The sequence below is a fragment of the Mastacembelus armatus genome, chromosome 7, assembly GCF_900324485.2.
Source record: "Mastacembelus armatus chromosome 7, fMasArm1.2, whole genome shotgun sequence".
Taxonomy (NCBI): Eukaryota; Metazoa; Chordata; class Actinopteri; order Synbranchiformes; family Mastacembelidae; genus Mastacembelus; species Mastacembelus armatus.
Window position 1 is genome coordinate 8,210,831 of NC_046639.1, and position 19,293 is coordinate 8,230,123.

The 19,293-nt window shown below is 40.6% G+C and overlaps 1 protein-coding gene across 1 annotated transcript; it reads right to left on the reverse strand.

The window, feature by feature from the left end:
• Positions 1–709: 709 nt before the first annotated feature.
• Positions 710–17,590, reverse strand: kdm5bb (lysine demethylase 5Bb). Its single transcript, XM_026332582.1, has 28 exons — positions 17,438–17,590; positions 16,112–16,189; positions 15,701–15,823; positions 15,360–15,530; positions 14,181–14,237; positions 13,157–13,312; positions 12,925–13,018; positions 11,943–12,061; positions 11,242–11,400; positions 10,896–11,015; positions 10,644–10,802; positions 10,347–10,528; positions 10,042–10,204; positions 9,829–9,948; positions 9,094–9,288; positions 8,671–8,852; positions 8,412–8,536; positions 7,624–7,774; positions 7,386–7,500; positions 5,801–6,156; positions 4,936–5,074; positions 4,643–4,822; positions 3,872–4,033; positions 3,278–3,763; positions 3,101–3,185; positions 2,773–2,975; positions 2,394–2,660; positions 710–1,739 (listed from the first exon to the last, which is right to left on the reverse strand). The coding sequence occupies exons 1-28, from the start codon at positions 17,588–17,590 to the stop codon at positions 1,602–1,604; spliced, it is 4,638 nt and encodes a 1,545-aa protein (XP_026188367.1). The 3' UTR covers positions 710–1,601.
• Between the last annotated feature and the right edge of the window lie 1,703 nt (positions 17,591–19,293).

A 19,293-nucleotide genomic window follows, 5' to 3' on the forward strand; every position in this document is an offset into this window, starting at 1 on the left:
GATGTATGTCATTTGTTTTAACTTCACTGGTACATCACTGTCTGTAGTCAGCTCAAGTTGCTGGGGTTACTCAGTGTTTGTCTTGGTTTTATGAGATCTGAACCTCATCTGTAACTAAAAAAACCGTGATTACAGACGGCAAAATACAAGTCCTCAAAGGAACATATATCAGTGCTACCTCACCATCACCAAAAATAAAATCATGATTAGTGTATTAGTTCTGCAAAGTCTTACATGTAGACTGACTTTTGGAACATTGCATGGCTGGATTAATGTCTAACAGAGCACATATATGTTGTATACATAGCAGCTGTATTATTGCAGCGTCTGCAACAATTTTGACAATCGTTTAAATAATTTTTTTGGCATAAATGGCAGTAATTCATTGGTAAACCTTTATCAAACGCGAATATTTGCTAGTGTAATTTTGGAGTGTAATATTTGCTAGGAATAATGCTGGGTAACGTTTCTGAAAAATGTATACATTTAACAATCAATTAGGAAATAATTGTCAGATGTATCAATTATGAAAAATAATCACTGGTTACAGCCCCATAGAGTTAAAGCATGAGGACTGCAAATTATTCTCCTAATAATATTAAAAGACTAAATGATTCTTAAACTATGAATGGTGTTCCATTTTCACTTGTGTTTGGGGACATCTAGTGGCTTCTGTCTACCATGTTACAGTGAAAGAACAAGACTTCTCTATAGAACAAAAGGGCGTTTATTCCACAATATAAACTTGTAACATCTTCATCTACCCCAAGTACCTCCCATAGAATCCTATACAAGATTACACCATGGCTGTACATGCCTGCAGGGTCTTTTCCTTCAGCCTGCTACATTTCTACACCACAGCTGTAATCCATCCATCTGTGTAGCTCTCTGTACATCACATCATTGCCAAAGCACCAACACAACTCAGAGGAGATCAAGCCATTTAAGTCAATTCAGACAAAAATTATTGCTCAGATAAATAAACCTATTCTACAAAAAAAAAGGAATAATTATATTTAGATGCATGATCTAAACACTGGATTTCAAAGAAATAAATTGCAATAGTGATTTTTTTGGGGAGAACAGGGGATGAAAAACTTGACTTTTGTCCCCTTAGCTCTGGTTTAGCATGCAAGGAGATTCCAAAGATGATAATATTAACCCATGATTAACCCTCTTTACTGGATGCATCATGCTGTAAGACTCCTTTGCACTCATGTAATGGAATCCCATGCAGCACACTTCACATCCTGTGTTTTTTCTATTTAGACAACCACAAACAATTCATAAGAAGAAAGAAATATATATATATATATATATATATATATATATATATATATATATATATATATATATATATATATATATATATATATATATATAATATATATGTGTGTGTAAAAATACAAAAAATAACTAAACATTATAGTTCTGGACAACAATTCAAAGAGGAGATAGCACCATTGTTACAAAAGGGCTGGACAGACAGGATGGAGGTGAGGGGGGTACAGATCAGTGACACATCCAGACTGGTGGCTCCAATAACGAATGAACGACAGGCCGACCTCTTCGACCATCCTTCAGAGAAACTTCTACTTTCTTCATTTTCTCATGTGTCCGTCGCTCAGTGTACACCTGACACAAATATAGTCCTCCTTCTCTGCCATCTCAGGCGTAACACCAACACAGACTTGGTGAAACCACTGGTTACAGCTGCCATCACACTGAACCCAGTCCACCTGCAGGCAAACACATGCAGTTGTTTCCACCACCATTAACCACACTGACATATTGTCAGCTTTTCAGCTGATGTTGTTAGCAAACAGTTTAGCTTATTGACACATTGAGGAATTGTGCGGTAGAATTATCATTTATTCTGTGAGGTATTTGTGTCCAAAAAGCGTTAGTCCAATATTTACTCTCTTTCATCTCTGTACTGTCTCACCTGAGACAAATATCTGGCTGTTTAGCTGCTCATTGCTGTGCTATGCTCGGCAGCTACTCTTTGGCGCTGTGCCGACTGATCTAAAGAACAGGTTTCCCAACTGTCTTAAAACAGTGCTCACCTGCCCTTATGTTCCTATGCCGTAATCATTTCTCCTGTTTATTGTGGCCATTAATAGGTACCTTTCTATCATGAGATGGGGGAGAAAACACCTCATTCAAAAGTCAAGTTGAAGCTAAAATGAGGCTTTAGCTCTAAGTGTTAGTCAAGTCACATTTTTGTCAGTAGCTTCCAGTTGTCAGGATGTAACAATAATTCCTAAAACAGCTATAAATATAGGTGACCTTGACCCAGATAAGCATAAAGAAAATGAATGTATGGTTAGATCAGTTAAATCAAATTAAGAAAAGAAACCTAACAAAGTACCACCTTACAGATGTTTTCTCACCTCATCGCCCGCTGGCAATTGACAACTCTCTGCCGGACACACAGCCATTTCCTCATCAGAGTCATCAGACTGGGAGAAGTCAGAATGTGGGAAGGACGAGGATGAGGTTGGCCTGTGCTGCAGGCTCTTTCTATTAATTTTCTGTCTTTTGTGAGAGTGTTTTTTGTCCTTCACCCTGTGCTCTACATTTAAACCTTCCCTTTCCAGAGGCCGCTTTGCTTTCTTTTCTGAGCCTGTCACAGTTTCCCTCATGCTGTTTACACCATCCTAAATATAAAAACAACATAAATTAAACTAATAATTAGACAGTTGTGTTTTAATAATGTACTCAATTATTAATTAATTAATTCATTAATTCTTTTTGTCAAAAAGTTTGTACCTGGTTTAGAGGCAGATTTTTTCCCTGAGAGTTAAACAGCATGTGTTTGTCACAGTCCGTGGACTCTGGTGGTGGCGTGCATCTGTCTCTGTGCCGACTGCTGGCTCCCTCCAATAAAATATGGTAGAGGCTTTGGACCTCTGGCACAGACACCTGCAGCAGGAGCCCCTCCACCATGAGCTTGTCCAACTCCCGACTCAAGCCTGTCAAACAGAAAAATGCCCACAATAAACAATCTCAACCACAACCACAACTCATGTTTTCAAATGTCCAGAGACAGGCTTTTATGTTTAGCCACTACTGCAGCTCTGGATAGGATGACACTGACCCTGCAGAGGTATGCATCGCTGCTCGGTGTAGAAGACCGTCTGAGCATGGTGTGTCCTGTTCAACTCTGGAGTCAAACAAGGAGCCTGTGGCAAAAACATCAAACCCAAACTTAACATTTACAAATAATGGGTTTTCAGTGAACTGCTGTAAAAAGTGATGCAAGTAGATGAGGGACCTGAGTGTTGCTGTGAGCTTCATGGCTGCCTGATACCCAGCGGGTTAGAGTGGGAGGACTTCCTGGCCTCTCTTCCAGTTCTGGTAGGTTACACGTCTCTGTAATATGCTGTGCTCTGTGCTGCCACTGAACTGTCCTCTCAACCAGATAATGCAGTGCTTCGCCCTCCGGCAGGCGCACCCCTATGCACCGCAAAGATGCCAGCAGAGAGAGGACTTTGTCCAGTGGGGGCTTTTCTGATTGTTGGCATTGCGTACAGAGCCATGGCTGTGTTTCACAGGAGTCTGTCACTTCTCTGACACACACACTGTGGAAAGCATCCCTGCAGAGTTCACACTGCAACATCGCACCCATGGGTGCCTTCTGACAGACACACACCTTCAGGTCCATGCAGTCTGCTGTGGGAAGGAGCTTTGATTCATTTACTGCCCTGAGATTAGAAAAAGCCTCCATCTCCCTCACTCGCAGCTCCTCCAGAGTTGCCATCTGAGGAATAAAATAGTCAGAACAAGTGAAAGTTAAATAATCCTGCTCATTACAAAAACACCCTCTACAATCATCTTTGAAGACATCTCTGAGAATTACGATACTTACTGCAGAGGTAGAGTCCTTGGTTTCTGAAAGCGCTTTTTCCACATCACTGAGAGTGTTAAGCCTTGGTGTTCTCTTTTTGTTACTTTTAGGTGAATCTTTCCCTTTCTTGGGCTTCCGCTTTGGAGAACCTACATTTCCAACTTCACACCTTGGACACAAGACCTGTGATGAAAAAAAAAAAAAAAACACAAACAAGCTATGAGGCTTTTGAGTCGTTACATGCCAGGTCTATTTCTGTCACAGCAGCTCATGTCTCTGAAACATTAAATTCACTCATGAATGTACACAATTGCCTGTACTAATTGGCAGTTGATGAAAAAATGGAAATCTTATATGCAGCAAAACAATTTGCATATATCATTGCATTTGTAATTAGCAGGAGAGGGACAGAAAGAAGTAAAAAAGTTAGAGAGAAAGAATCCTTCGCTCTCTACACTCTTCGTCTCTTCACTCTTAACTGCTCTCACATTTTCTGGTTTTGTTGTTAGATGAAGCAAAGACATGATCACAAAAATGTTCTCTTCTGACAGTAAAGCCACAAAGCATCTGTTACATCTACTGGAAAAAGTCTACTCAATATTCTTGTATAAAACAAATAATGTTGGGAAAATAACTCCAGACTCTGAACATGAATATATCAAAGAGCTGCAGTGTGCATTAAAATCTAGAAGGAGCAACTGGAAAGCAAACAAATCCAGTGGGTATAAGAATTAAGTGAGCTCAACAATCACAATCTCATGGTCTTAATATTTTAAATTAGTGGAGTTTTACCTCCAGTAAGCTAAGTGTTGAGTCTTTCTGTAAGAAAGTTGCAGCTGCAGATCCTTTCCATTCTTGCACTTGTGCTATTAAAGACTCCAGTTTGTCTAAAGGCTCCAGTTGGACTTGAATGGCTTGTCCTCGTAGCACCACGTCAGAGAGGCTGTCCACCATCGGTATGGAGCCACTGGCCTGAAAAGGGCAGAATATTTCCATGCTACAGTCAATGCCAAACCAAATCCTCACACAGACAATTACATCCTTTGATAACCCCAACCGTCATGAAATGTCAACTGTATTCTAACCTGAAGCTCCTCAGCTTCTTGAAGCCACTCTCTGGCCTTTCTGATTGTGTCTTTCAGGAGGAGACAGTTTGGGAGGTAAGCAGGGATGCCAGACGCCTTCTCAGCAACAGCATTAAGAGTCTCTATGGAGTGTGGTGGTCTGGTGGGCAATAAAGCACATTACACTGTAGGAAAGCAACTGTAGGAAAGCAACAATACCTGCAAGCACTTCCAAGGTAATAACTATCTACAACAAGAGCCGTCAAGACATTTTGTGTCAGACATCCTCACATAAGGCTTTCTAAAAATTATTTTCCAACCAACAGTTTCAAAATATTCAACATATCTGTACACAGGGATTTATATGGTCATCTATAACCTATGACTACATCTACAACTAAAATTCTGTACATGAAATACAACTAAAAGACAAAACAGTAAAACACAATTATAAGCAAAATTTTTAATACTGTAAAACCCAAAATTCAAAGTTGCAGTAAAACAAATAAGAACAAAAAATGTTGAAATTTAAGTCCCGATTTGACATTAGTTTTTCTGATAATGGACAGAAGAGATGCACATTCCTGACAGCCATGCCATTAAAAGCCTTTGAAAAGCACTTGTGACAGTTAATACTGAACAGCACTGAGTACCAATGGAATGAGGGCAGAACTAAACATGATGCTCACTTTTTGTTGATCTTGTTGAATATTCTAGCAGCAGCATTTTGCACTAGCTGGAATTAAAATGAAGCAAAATCAGGAGCACTGACGTAATATTGCAGTATGCAGTTAAGATCAGTGCAAATACCTGGACAGAGATGCCCAGAAAATACCCCGTAGCTCAGATGGTAACATCATCATGGATAATTTTGTGCTGCTCTCACCTGGCTTTAAGGAGACTGCTCGCCTTGTCCTCCCAGTGCTCAGACACAGTGAGCAGCTCCTGAAGACGTGCCATGGCTTTCTCCACAGACGGATGGGGTGACAGGCCCACTCCCTGATCGATGAGCCTTCTCATGGTCTCCAGAGTGAGGGTGGCGGGCTGAATGTGGGCCTGCTGCACCGCCTCCAGCCAACGGGCCTGTTCCAGCCTCACTCTCAGGCGGGGCAACTCAGGGAGCTCCACGTCAAAGTCAAAGCTGACGTCTAACAGGCTTTGGATCTCTACGACACTGGGAACTTCATCTGCCAGGACCTTCTCGCTGTGCTGCTGGAAGTCCTCAATGCGATTCAGAAGTTCCTAAGGTCAGACATCAATCCAAATATAAAAATACTTGACTTTAATTTGCACACCTGACTTCCGTGTTCAAAATCACTTACATTACATCCCACACCAAGCTATGTAGTAGTCTAAAGCCGGACAGACACTAAACCACATAATCCCCATGCAAGTGTCACTCATAACTACTTTTAGAATTAAGCTGAAGTTCTGCCAGATCAGTTGCCACTTAATGTTAGTTTGATGGGACCACTGATTCTGATTATTACTATATGATCTGCAGGATTTCTGGAATGTCGGAAATTTTTGTAACCTTAGCCTCAGTATGAGCAGTCCTTGAAACTGCCCATTTTCCCCTCATTTGAACTGCAGTGTGCTTGTAAATGAGTCTTTTTACATTTTATGTAAAGCTGAACTCTTGACTGAAACTGCTGTGAGGTAAAACTAAACTTTGCAGCAGAACAGGCGGAGCAGATAGAAGTGTCTGCAGTTCCATGTTTTTCTATTAATCATGTTTTATGGTCGTAGTAGAAGTGGACAAAGTGTTTGTTGTGAGGATAAACTTTACTGTTGTTAATGGGCAGAACTAAACATTGGGGACTGTGATTATGTTCTGTGTGAGCACTTACATTGTGCCTGGTCAATTGAGCTTTATGGTGTGAACATAAAAGCCTGGCTGAGCAGAAAGGCCAAATAAACCATGGAGAAGTAACAATAAGATTAACAAGAGCCACTTGGATTGTTTTATGTCTGTCATGATCTCTGTGACAAAGAACATAACTGCTTTCAGTACTAGTGGTGTGTAGTCAAGAATGCTACCAAAGAAAAACCTCAACAGTACTTTTAATTTATACAGTAATGCATGCCAATGTCCAGTGGGATGATCTACTCCATATATGGTGTCTGTGGTATTAACTTTATAAAATGTATCATTCTTGAGTTAACAAGAAGAATCAATTTCCAGCCCATTAATTCATTGGTCAGAAAGGATTTTTCATAGCAATCTTTTTTGTGCATGCTGGAAAGTTCCCTCACTAATATGTAAATGTTTTATAAAGGTGTTACAAAGTCTAACTGTACTGTAAGTACAGAGTCACAGATACCAGCACCGTGACATAATAGAGTCCTACATACCATGTACCATGGTGGCAGGACTTCATAAAAACATAACAGTCATTGCAGCTTTAATTAAAATGAATTTAATTTTAGTGTGGTAACATTACAGAATGTATTTCTCTTTGTCAGCCTACCTTCAACATGGGGGCCTGAGGGAGACTGCAAGAGAGGTTATACAGCTGCCTCACAAATGATCTCAGCTCCTCCACGGTCAGCTGGCTCCGTGATTTCACACTACCACACCGATACCTGGGGAGGCAGTCCGGTAAATTAAACCATTTACCCCTTTAAGGCACTGATGCTATTTCCTGACTAATCTATACACTATAGCTATAGCAGAGTATTAGTATTAGTTCCCAGGAATAGTGTTACCTGGTCTGCCTCTTGCCATTCAACAGCTGCTGTGCCACTGAGGAGCACTTCTCCGCATCCTGTGTGACCAGGCGTAGCCGACGCAGAAGATCATTGTCGGGGAACAGCCTGGACTCTGATTCAGCAAGAAGAGAGCGAAAGACTGGCAGGCCTGAGGAGAGAACACCTGGTCAATCAGTCTGACCAATCACATTCAGAGTTTAAATAACTTAACACAATGCTGATCAGCTCATAACTTAGTGCAGCTACATGGTGAAGCTGCTTTCCAATATTTGCTAGGGAAAGGCCCACACCACTGCTCTTGCAGTTAGAGCAGTCGATCAGTAAATCGTGTGTGTATATAACTTAATGACCACCATTTCCCAGCTAAAGCAACACAATAAAACTCTGAGCCCACACTAGATTTTCAATCATTTTAAAATTGCAAAACATGGAAGATTTGAAATTTGTGATTCCCTCCTGGTCCAGTGACTTCTTAATTTGGGATGTTTGGAAACTCAAAAAGGACACATATATTCCCCATCATACTGAATTCAAGACACCAAGACCAAGGTGAAAGTGGTGCTGAGCAGAAGAAGAAGAAGAAGAAGGAACAGGCTCAATGGCTCATGTGCCCCAGACAAGAACACCAGAACACTGGAACAGATAGAAGCTACACCATGTAGTTGTAATAAACACCAAACTGTGCTGGTGTGGATGAGGCAGATAGTAGGTATTTGGCTTAAGTCTATAAACCACTTGTATGTCCCATCAGTGCTTTGTCGTCTTATTTTGCTCTTGCCTCTTACCTTTTTTCTTTTCCAATTTAGCCTCCAGAGTCTCTGTCACACGGGAAGCCCATTCATCATAGAGCTCAGCTCTGTGCTTCACCGCTTTCATCATTGGAAACAGATCATCCAGTGTGAATCTGTAACTGCAGGAGTGAGTAAAAGTAGAAGTTCAGTACACAGTGAGAATGAAACACATAAGTCTACCTCAAGAGAACTATAATTTACAGTGATAAAATGCAGTTTTAACCACCACTTAATCGGATCCTGTGGGACTTACTTCAGTGTGTAGTTGGTGATGGGGCAGGAGCAGAGGTCGTTGATGTGGTACAGACAGACCAGCACTCCGGGGCTACAGGGGCAGGTTATGGCAGACAGGTAGCAGGTGGTTCTGCACTTGGCACACTGTCGCTCATCATCCTGGAGGTGATCGAATTTGGCCTCTTTGAAATGTAACACCCCCTGAAGGTGTAGACAACAACAAAGGTGTTAGAAGTAAACTCCAGTAAAGCACAGACTCAACAGATCTTTTTATAAGGTGTCAGACATACAATTGCTGTAATGACAACCTAAAACCTTTATTGGCGGTTAACAAAGCTTGCTTCATTTTGCAGAAAGGTAACTGTGTGCACAACCTGTCTATATTTAGACTATGAAAATAAAATAAAATGGCATGTTAACATGATAATGAGCACTATCCTACCATTTTCTTCATTTTCTCTCTCAGTTCCTGCTCTTCCCGGATCATGTCAACCATGTCCTTGTGGACAGCTGAGGCCAGGACCACATTGAGTGTGTCTGCTTTCAAGGCCATGTTGCACACCATCTCATCATGGGAGAACACATTGTACCGGTGCAGCATACGATAGTGGTCAACACACTGTCTGCCAAGGGGCATCTGGCATCAGATAAAGGAAAGCAATGGGTTGTAAGGATAGTGCATGTCAGTTCAACTGCAATCCAGTTTCAGACGAGTGGTTGTTAATGCATAAAATTCAGAGAAACTTTTATGACTGAACTCAGCAAAATGTCACCAGTTTGTGCTTTTCAAATATTTTTTTGTTTTTTACTCTTCTGTGACAGACCAACTCAATTAACTGACAAAACAATGTGTGACATCTGTGATGAAAAATGTCATTAGTCACTTACAGCTCATATTGGTGCCCTTTGTCAACACACAATGCTTGTTGAGACATGTTATTGAAACAAATCTAAATTGCCCATAGGAGTGTGTGTGTGTGGTTGTTTGTCTTTGTGTGTCTATATGTGGCCCTGTGATGGACTGGTGACCTGTCCTGACTGTACCCCTGCTTTCCACATGAAAAAGAGCTGGGATAGGCTCCAGCAGATCGCTGTGACCCTGGTTAAGGAATAAGTGGGTATAGAAAAAATGGATGGAAGGATGGATGTTGTTGAAACAACAACAAGTGATATGTACCCAGTCCACAGTGCAGAAATTGACCGCCTCAGCAAAGTTGAAGCCCTGATTGAAGCCACTGTGGTAGGCTCTGGGGAAGGTGATGACAAACTCACCAGCACACTGGTTTGTTCTGTAAATCTTAAGCAGAGGGGGGACAAAAGAAGATAATTCATGCTCCTGTTAAAAGACCAGCTACCCCCTCCATAAAAATATTAAAATAAAAACACATACTGGGACTCCGTGGGTCATCAGGGTGTTGGGGTTCATAATGGTGACAAGCTGGTGGAGCAGATCAGGCTGAGACTCAAACAGCTCTGGGGCCAGTTTCTTCATTACCCCTTCCAGCCGTTCTGCAGCAAAACCAGGAGCTCCATACCAGGTTTTGGGTTCTCCCCTTTAAGTAAATAACATAAACACAAAGTTTAGTTCTACTGCACCAAACATGAGCAGCAAATTAAATCTAAACCAGATTTTGGCAGCACCAATGGAGGAAGACTAAGAAAACAGCTCTACTTTAGAATCAGCAGATATTTTACCAGTGCAGGTAGTTGATGGAGTAACTCCAGTGATCCTCAATGTGCCAGCAGAAGGAGGAGAAGCACATGCCAACATAAAGCCATGGGAGTGTCATCCCACAGATGTCAGCTGTCACATGAGTCAGTACTGAAGGCTTCATCATTGCCAGGTTGTTGAGGTTCCAGCCACATTTGAGATATTTCTGCGAGAGAGGCGACAGTCAGACCAATAACACAAATCATTGTGCCATACAGAGTCGGGCAATGTCTGAAGTTTTTAATGTCTTCTTCAGAGGTATTTTCAGAGGATCGGTTCACCTCATCAGCTGGGGAAACCTTAATTTTTCCATTTGGAATGGGAAATCCGCTCCCAAATTCCTTTGATGCAATATCTGCTCCATATTCTACGGTAACATCTTCGTCAATGGCTCCAACCAAACGCCAGAATTCTTTCTCCACCAGCTCTGTGGGTACCATCTGTAAAACACATGAAAATGACATTTCAATTGTTTTTTGTTTTAAAAACCACACAGAGACTGGCAGATATATTTTGAGACTATTTCTGCTTACATGAACTGGCATGTTGAAGTAATCTGATTTGAAAGCATCAGCCATTTGCCCAAATGCTCTCAGGGAATAGTCTCTGTATGCTTGCTCAAAGCCGAATGCCTCATGAGGTTTGTTGCATTCCTGTGGGTAAGATAAAAAAATAAATACATAAAAATAAAAATAACTCAACAAATATGTTATACATGTTTTAATCACCTTCCTGGACAATTCTATTTTTCCTCTTTTATATTTATCTTTTTTTACATACACTCTATTAAAAGTAAGCAGGTTTGCTGTTTTGCTAACAGCTCATTAAAAAAGATTCAGTATGCATCATGTTAATCCAGACTTCGCAGCAAGTCCTCACCTGAGCCAGACACTTGGGACACCTCCAGTCTCCTCTGGGGACGTCGGATAGAGGAGGTATCAGGCAGAAAGTGTGGTAGCTATCGTCACAGCCGTCACACAGCAACAGACGGTCTTCATCTCCCCCACTGTTACACACCAGACACACAACCAGGTCCACCTGGAGCGCGAAAGGAGTTTGTGATGACTCTGTTTCAAAGCCATGACTACTCATAAAATAACAACAACTATCTGTAAAGCTATCTTGTATTCAGACCCTTTTCAATGCACATATGTATTACATATATAAAATGTCAATTGGCATTATTTTGATTATTATACACCAAGCTAAAACTAATGCAGTCCATTGAAACATGTCCTTCATGAAAGCATGATATTCAGTTTTTGCTGACAGTACTTCAAAGAGGTGTTGATCAGCTGTATGATCATTTTCAAGGATGTTGTTTGTACTGCTGTTGAACTGTATGAATGGGGTGGGTAAAAAAAACAACTGCCAACTGAGTGTATTCTTGGAAATGTTTTTGGAAAATGTGAATCTCCAGCACAAAGTATTGTGTTATGTAATATACAATGTACCACAAACAGCAAATATATTTTATACCACAAGGTTATTGTATATTGATTAGGCTGATAATGCATTAGACTAGCCTATAAATGTTTGATCAAGAATTTATCAGCTTACACAAACAGCTTTCTACTCACTGGACTTGGAGGCACCAGGGGTAGAATTTTCTTGTACCGTGACTTGGATTTGTCAGCTTCAATGATTGGCTCTTTCATTTCAACTGTTTCCTGTTTCACTGAGATGGGAATTTCTTTTTCTGCAAGACAATAGGAAACATTATAAACATCAATACCAAATGTAGCACTTATTCAGAACTAGAATTTCTACACTAAATAACAAAACACTTTATTTAAACCCCCTATTCATTATTTGAAGGTTGAATGTATAATATTTAGTGATCTACTAGAATATAGTAATGAAATATAGCATTCATAAACATGTTGTCATTAGTGTGTAATCATCAGAAAAAACCAACCACTGCATTTTCTTCATCTTACAGTGAGACTTTTAAATCTACATAGGGAGCGGGTCTCCTTTCACGGACGCAGACATGTTGAGCTGCCATGTTTCTACAGTAGCCCAGAATGGACAAACCAAACAGTGGCACTAGACAGCAAACCGTTTTTTGTTTTAAAGTGATGCCCTCTGTATCCTCGCTTCTGCCTGGAAATGTGGGGCGAGGGAGTGCTTAAAAGGTTATATTCTGGAATCTCACTATTAGATAACACTAAATCTTTCACATTTTATATATTGCACCTTTAAGCAGTATCAAAATGTAATAAGTGGTTTCTAACCCAGTGGAATTTAAGTAGATATATAGGCTACTTCATATTAGGCTTAAGTATTTAAACCTAAAATATTTTATTTTTATTACACTTGTCTTTTACAAGACTGTAATATAGATTATGCTCCAGAGTGCTTACTGGAGGAGTTATAGTTACATTAAAATACATTAATAGATTTATTCTTATAATAACATTAGAGCCAATTACAAACTATTAACTATATTTGATATACAAATATTCATATTTGTTATAAAAGCTAAATAGTGGAGGTGAAAGTAAAGTGTTGCTTTAACTACTAACTAACTACTGTTCACTCTGGAATGTGGAGTCTGACCTGGCTCTGGTTTGGCAACAAAAGACCCCATCCTCCGGCGCAGGTTTGGCCTGTTCTCGCCAGGCTCACCTGGTTCCATCTTCACACAGATGGTCTGCAGAAAAAGTAAGAAGCGAAACAGTGAGCAGCCAAAAGCTACAAAATTTTGTGATGGGCGCATGGAAATGTGTTATGAACATATTAAACAGTAATAGTAAATCTTGGGTGTGTGGTTCTCTTCAGCAGCACCCACCTCACACTTCATGCGTTTGGCTCTGCGTGCACTGGGGCAAGTGTCTGGCATCTGAGCAGGCTGCCTCTGAGGCTGGTCCTGCAGCTTGTGCTCCTTGGCGTCCCGGCTATCCATGCTTCCAGTGTTCTCCACTGTCTGGATTGGCTTCTGAACACACTGGAGGAAATAATATGACAGTTAAAACTATACCTTACTGACTTTCAAAAAGCTTGCGTGGACCTACATGGAAATACCTCTATGCCCAAATGCAGTTATCAATAAGATTTCAGTGAAATGTTTTTTACAGCTTTTTATTTGAAAATGTAAACACAGGAAAAATAGATTTAAGAGTCTAAAACAAGTAGTACAACCGTACAACAGCCTACATTTACTTAAATGATCATTACTTTAATTTACCAGCAGTAATAAAAATAAATAGAAACCTGACATGAAAAGTAAGACCGAGCATCAGCAGATACAAAATACTGGGACATATTCTATCAAAGGTAATATTTTGTATACAACTTAACCGGCCAGAAGAAGGATGTGGTTAGTTGCAGTTTTTTCACACCACACATAGGGAGCACAGAGAGTGAAGAGGAACATGCCAGTCAGAAGACGAAAGGCAGGTTTAAGCTGAAGCTATTGTGTACAGGAAATGATTAGCTGACTTTCAGGAGTTGCTTTTGAATTAGCAGGTTAATTAATTACAGAACAGAAACAGAGAAAACAACGTTTGAAGTGATACATAATTACGTTTGTCACCTAAGTGCTGCCTGCCGTCTGTCACAGAAACATCAATATTGTACTTCTACATTTGTCACAAGGTTATGTGAATTGTGGACTGCACTGCAGAGGTGAAGATCACGTTCTTGAGCTGAACATTGAATTAAAGCTGTTCTAAGAGGGGCTAAAATAACAATGCCATTTTTGCAAATATTACAAAACTATTATGAAATATCATTGTATAACATACAGACGGATCGAAACATGCATTTTGTTAATAGTGAGGCCAAGTGGCTTCTTGGCTGTGACACAAACATACCTTTTCAAGTTCAAGATCAGCCTCCAAACGCATCAGTTTGTAAGCTGGTTCTGGCGCCTGAGGCAAGAGAGAGCTATGGTAATTAAACAATTTAGAGTGACCTGTTTAAGAGGTCACACAGCACCAGTCTAATAATGACTGTCCTTTCTTCTAAGATATTATGAAAAATTAAGGTGAAAAGCCTAATAAAAGACATCAACTGTCTATTAATCAGACAACAATTAACTTAATACAATCTTTGTTTCTATTTATCTTTGTAGTTTTAATATTGACTCAAATCTTTTACAGGACTAGTGGCTTCAAATTCAAAGCAATGATTTAGCATAACACATTAGTACTTCAATGAATTTTAAAATAACTGGTAGTAAAGAAATGTATTGATATGTATGGATAAGCATTATTAGGGCTTTGTTTACAGATGAAGCACACAGCAAAGTTAAAGGACATCACAGAGAGGTCCGTCCTGTCAAAGCTCACACTGAAAGCACAAAAATGACTTACCCACCTAAATCAACAAGAAGTTTAGTTTTATTTCATTAAAACACTCAAAACATATCAGCACACGAGGCTGAGGGGACAGACAGTGATACCATCTCTACTGTGGTTTGCCATTTTAAATGGATGAAGACCGTTTCACAACTTAAGTGCGTTGGCATATAAGTAGTGATACAATCATGCAGAGGCGGTTCCCTGGAAAGACTACTACACTGACATGACTCATTTAAATGAGGAATTTCATGTGTCTCCTTTCTGGTAACAGCCTGTTGCTTTGTGAATGTATGGGCTAGTTTTCCGGTGGTTGAGGGATTGTATTTTGTAAGAGACCCTGGGATTTTCAGAGAGGTGAAGCTGAGCCGGCCCCTGATTACAGGTGACCACTTGGTTATTACCTTTTGGCAACGATAAGATTGGTGAAAATTTTAAATAAATCACTTGTGACAGTGAAGAATTTCTGCATGGATAAAAAAAAAGGCTCAGACAAAATAACTGTGTATTTCCCTCTTGTGTTGATAGAATTAGTTTGTACAAAATAAAATGGAATTTATTTATGATTTGAGCCCCTCTTTTTTTGTGCTTTGGATGTTTGCACCGAAAGCACAACCACTATTATAAGCATTTCTTTGTGTGTATCGTCAGGAACAAGACATCTTGTTATACTGATGAATGGCTCATACTCACCAGCAGGTTCGCTCCACTCTGAAAGAGATTGTAGGGGTAAAGGATTTTCTCATAATGCCCTCGCAGGTGTGAGCCCACAGCTTTGCCAGGTGCGAAGCCCATTTGTAGTGCAATCTTGGTCCATCGCCTATCCCGACAGACAGTGTCAAATCCACCCTCTTCTGCTACCAGCTGAAATGAGAGTGATGGTATGAAATGTTTATTCTACACACACACAAACAGTTAAAAAAAAGAATATATATATAAAAGAATATATATATATATATATATATATATATATATATATATATATATATATATATATATATTCACATATAATGTGCAGTGAATCGATTTTCAACCTTATTTAGCTTATATAAATCCAATATCTTCCTCTCCACATGGGGAATCTTCAGGGTACATCCCTGAAAATCCCAGAATTTGGCAATCTGATCCAAGAAGTTGAGCTTGACTCTGGTCTGTGCCTGAGAGAAAAAAAAACAAACAAAAAACATAAGAAATGACAACAGTCATTTATAACGCAATTAAAGAAACCAAGATAATTGTGCTAATAATTCAATTGTGCTATTTAACCTGTTACATAACATTGTTACAAGGTTTTATTAACATGACTGTTTATTGTTGCATGATTATTGTCACTGTAGCTTGTGTAGGTCTAGTAAACGCATTAAGAAGGTAAAATTATGCCAATGAAATGTGCAGCTTTGCAGTAGAGACAGTCGAATTATCACAACCTCACTAGACAAACTCACCTCCAGTTCATTAAGCCTCTGTATCCGAGGAACAAAGTGAAGTTTGTCCACATCACAAGCAAACGGGGGCTGCCAGCCCTAAACAGCAACAAAAAAACATATGAAGACCGTCATCCATGTAGCCAAAACCTGTTTTTGTTTGTTACCACCTTTGGCTTAACTAAATTGAAAGTATGCAGGTGAGGCCTATGACTACATGTCTGCAGGTTTTTAACTTAAGGGTTAGAATGAGGTCTGGCAGGAAAACAACTGTGCTGATAGTGAAGGAACACCATGATCCTTTTTAGTTTATAGCTCACAACATCAGTAAATATTTGCGTCCCTATCAAACACAACCTGGCATGTATACTATCTTACAGATAGAGATCCAGTGTTTTAAAATCAGTAGCCAACATCCTCCCCACTGGCACACAAAATGGCCAGATGGAAGATTCACTCGCCAACCCAGCTTACCACAAAGCCAACATGGAGGACAACACCCTCAACACAAGCTCCTACAGGAACTGGTGCTCATCTTCAAGACACCATAATAATGGGCACAACAACTATCATGAATTGTAATAGGCCGAGTTCAAAACCCGACGTGGGAAGCCACAACTTGTTATTTAGTTGTAATAATGGTCTTTTTAACAAAACACACCAATGTATCTACACTCCTTGTTTGTCAACGCGTTAATAGAAAGGGAATATTTAGCTTTGTTCGTGAAGTAAAAACACACAGGTGCAGTTTGGTTGGTCATTAAAAACTAGAAGTGATGGTTCTCTCACACTCACACACACACACACACACACACACACACACATATATTGAAACACAAACGCACACACACACACACACTCAGACTGAAACACACAGGGACCCATCACGATACTCGTCAGCCAGTAACCCATCGCTAATTGCAGGCTGTCAGGACATTTGGGGCGAAAAGACGCAGGCTTGCTAACATCCATGCCAGTCTTATGATCATCACTATGCACAATGGCTTCCGCATAGAGCCGAGCGCTAACCGTGACAGGTCGGCTGTTAGCCTGCTAGCTGCTCAATGACCGGACCCCGAGCCTCGGTTGCCACACGGTGGACCGGACCCTTAGCCGCGTTTCATACATTCACACTCTAACCCTGCCGCTGACACGCTCGCCGCCGGGTAAACCCGCCGACGAGAGTCTACACACCGAGGACCAGCTCGCTGTCGCGGCACAAAGAATGAGCCTAGCCGTGCAGCCGCCATGTTGAGCCGTCCCTTTAAATCCCGGGTCCATCGACACCGTCTCGACCAGCTCAGCATCCGCGGGCTCTGCCGTTTCACCCACATTTATCGCACTCACCGGGGGCGGCCGGACTTTGCAAATTCCCGTTTTTTCGGCGATGGGACGGATCTTATTGATGAAGGCATAAGGATCTCCAAATTCTTCCCAGCTTGGCTCGAAGACCGGGCACTCAGGAGGAGGCTTGAACTCGTCCGGCCGAGGCTGGCTCATCGTTTCGGACGGACCCGGTGGTGGTTCAGACAGGACGGGTACAGAGAGAACAGACTAGCGTCGTGTGAGGGTTCACCCGGAGCGTTTTGCTTCTTATTATCCCGTCTGTTCACCGTTAGACTCGGTGGCAGCCAGTCGACATCAACACGAGAGGAGGCAGCTTATAGTCACACACTAACACACACATACACACACAGTGAGGGGAATGTTCCAAGGCAGTGAGCACGTCCGCTCAAAAAACTAGACACCAGCAGTTCTTATTAATGCCAAGCTGATTTCTCACTGCACACACAGCCTGGTATTATTTCAACTTCTTCACCAGTATCTGCAGCTAAATGTGGTTTCCATAGTTCTCAGTGCTCTGATGGAATAAATAAATATTTATAGTGTTTTTTATTACAACCCATCTTAGATAAACGCGTTATATTGTCATTTTTTAATCTTCTCAAGGCTTTAAATATATATTCTTTTTGTTTGATGGGCTGGATTACCAACGGAGCAAAGCCAGCAACTGCCCAGGACTCTTAAGGGCCCCCAGGTCCTACTACATATCATTTGAGCCTGCACTATCTGAGTAGATAGAGCCACTAAAGTACAATATCAATTATGACTGGTCTTATTATTATCAGCACATGGTCTTGGTCTTAAAGAGGGTCTGTGTGTGTGGACACATCAGGAAAGATCAGTATCAGTTATTTTCACTTTTGTATAGTTAATTACTGTTTGTAAAATGTAAAAACTTGTGAACAATGCACATCCCAATACAACAGTTAGAAATTTAATGAATTAGTTACTTTGCAAATTCAGATTATTAATTAAAAAAAAAAGTGCTGCAGAATGTGAGGCTACAGGTTGTGGTAGGACGTTTGAAATTCATCCAGCCTATACATTATAAGGAAAGTATAAGTATAATTTGCTCCACCATTACCAACATTACACTGATGTTTTCATTAATGCATCGAAAATGGTGAAATAGTATGGACTGTTCTTTATGATGAGTAATTTTCACTTCACGGTGAAGCCTATAATTTAATAATAACGCTTAAGTAAAGTGATCTTCAGCAATTACCTGCATGACCCAAGTGCATTTTAAATGGTAAAAGACTATTTGTACAATGTATTGCTACTCTGTACTGAATATTTCCATATTTAAAGCAGGCAAAAGTCGAGGATGATGTCTGCTCCACAGGCTGTAGGTCTGCCCCCTAAAAAAACACCGTTCAGTGTTAACACGTCAAGACATTTTGCACTTCACCGTCAGTAATACAATAAAGTGCATTAGGTGTGACTACCAGTAGCCTACAGGTCATGCGTGGCACCGTGTTATGAGCATACAATACACTGTAATGTGTCAAACAATCCTGTCTTGTGTTTACATTGGCGCGGATGAATATGTTCAGGTGACTCTTTCACGGCTACCGGAACTCGTTGTTTAAATAGCCACTGAGCGCCGCAGGATGTTTCTCATGAGCGTTTCAAAGCATCTGCTGCCAAACACTCCCTTCGTCACCTCGGTCCAGCGGCGTGGGGTTGACTACACAAGGACGAAAGAAAAAAAAATATATACACATATTTAGGTTTTAGACGTTTTAGGGCGGTTGTTCATCACACAATACGACGAGGGAGGCGTCTATTATTCGGCAGCGTGACAGCAACTCCAAACACCCAGGCAGAGAAATGAGGGTCCTGCAACAGATGGTATG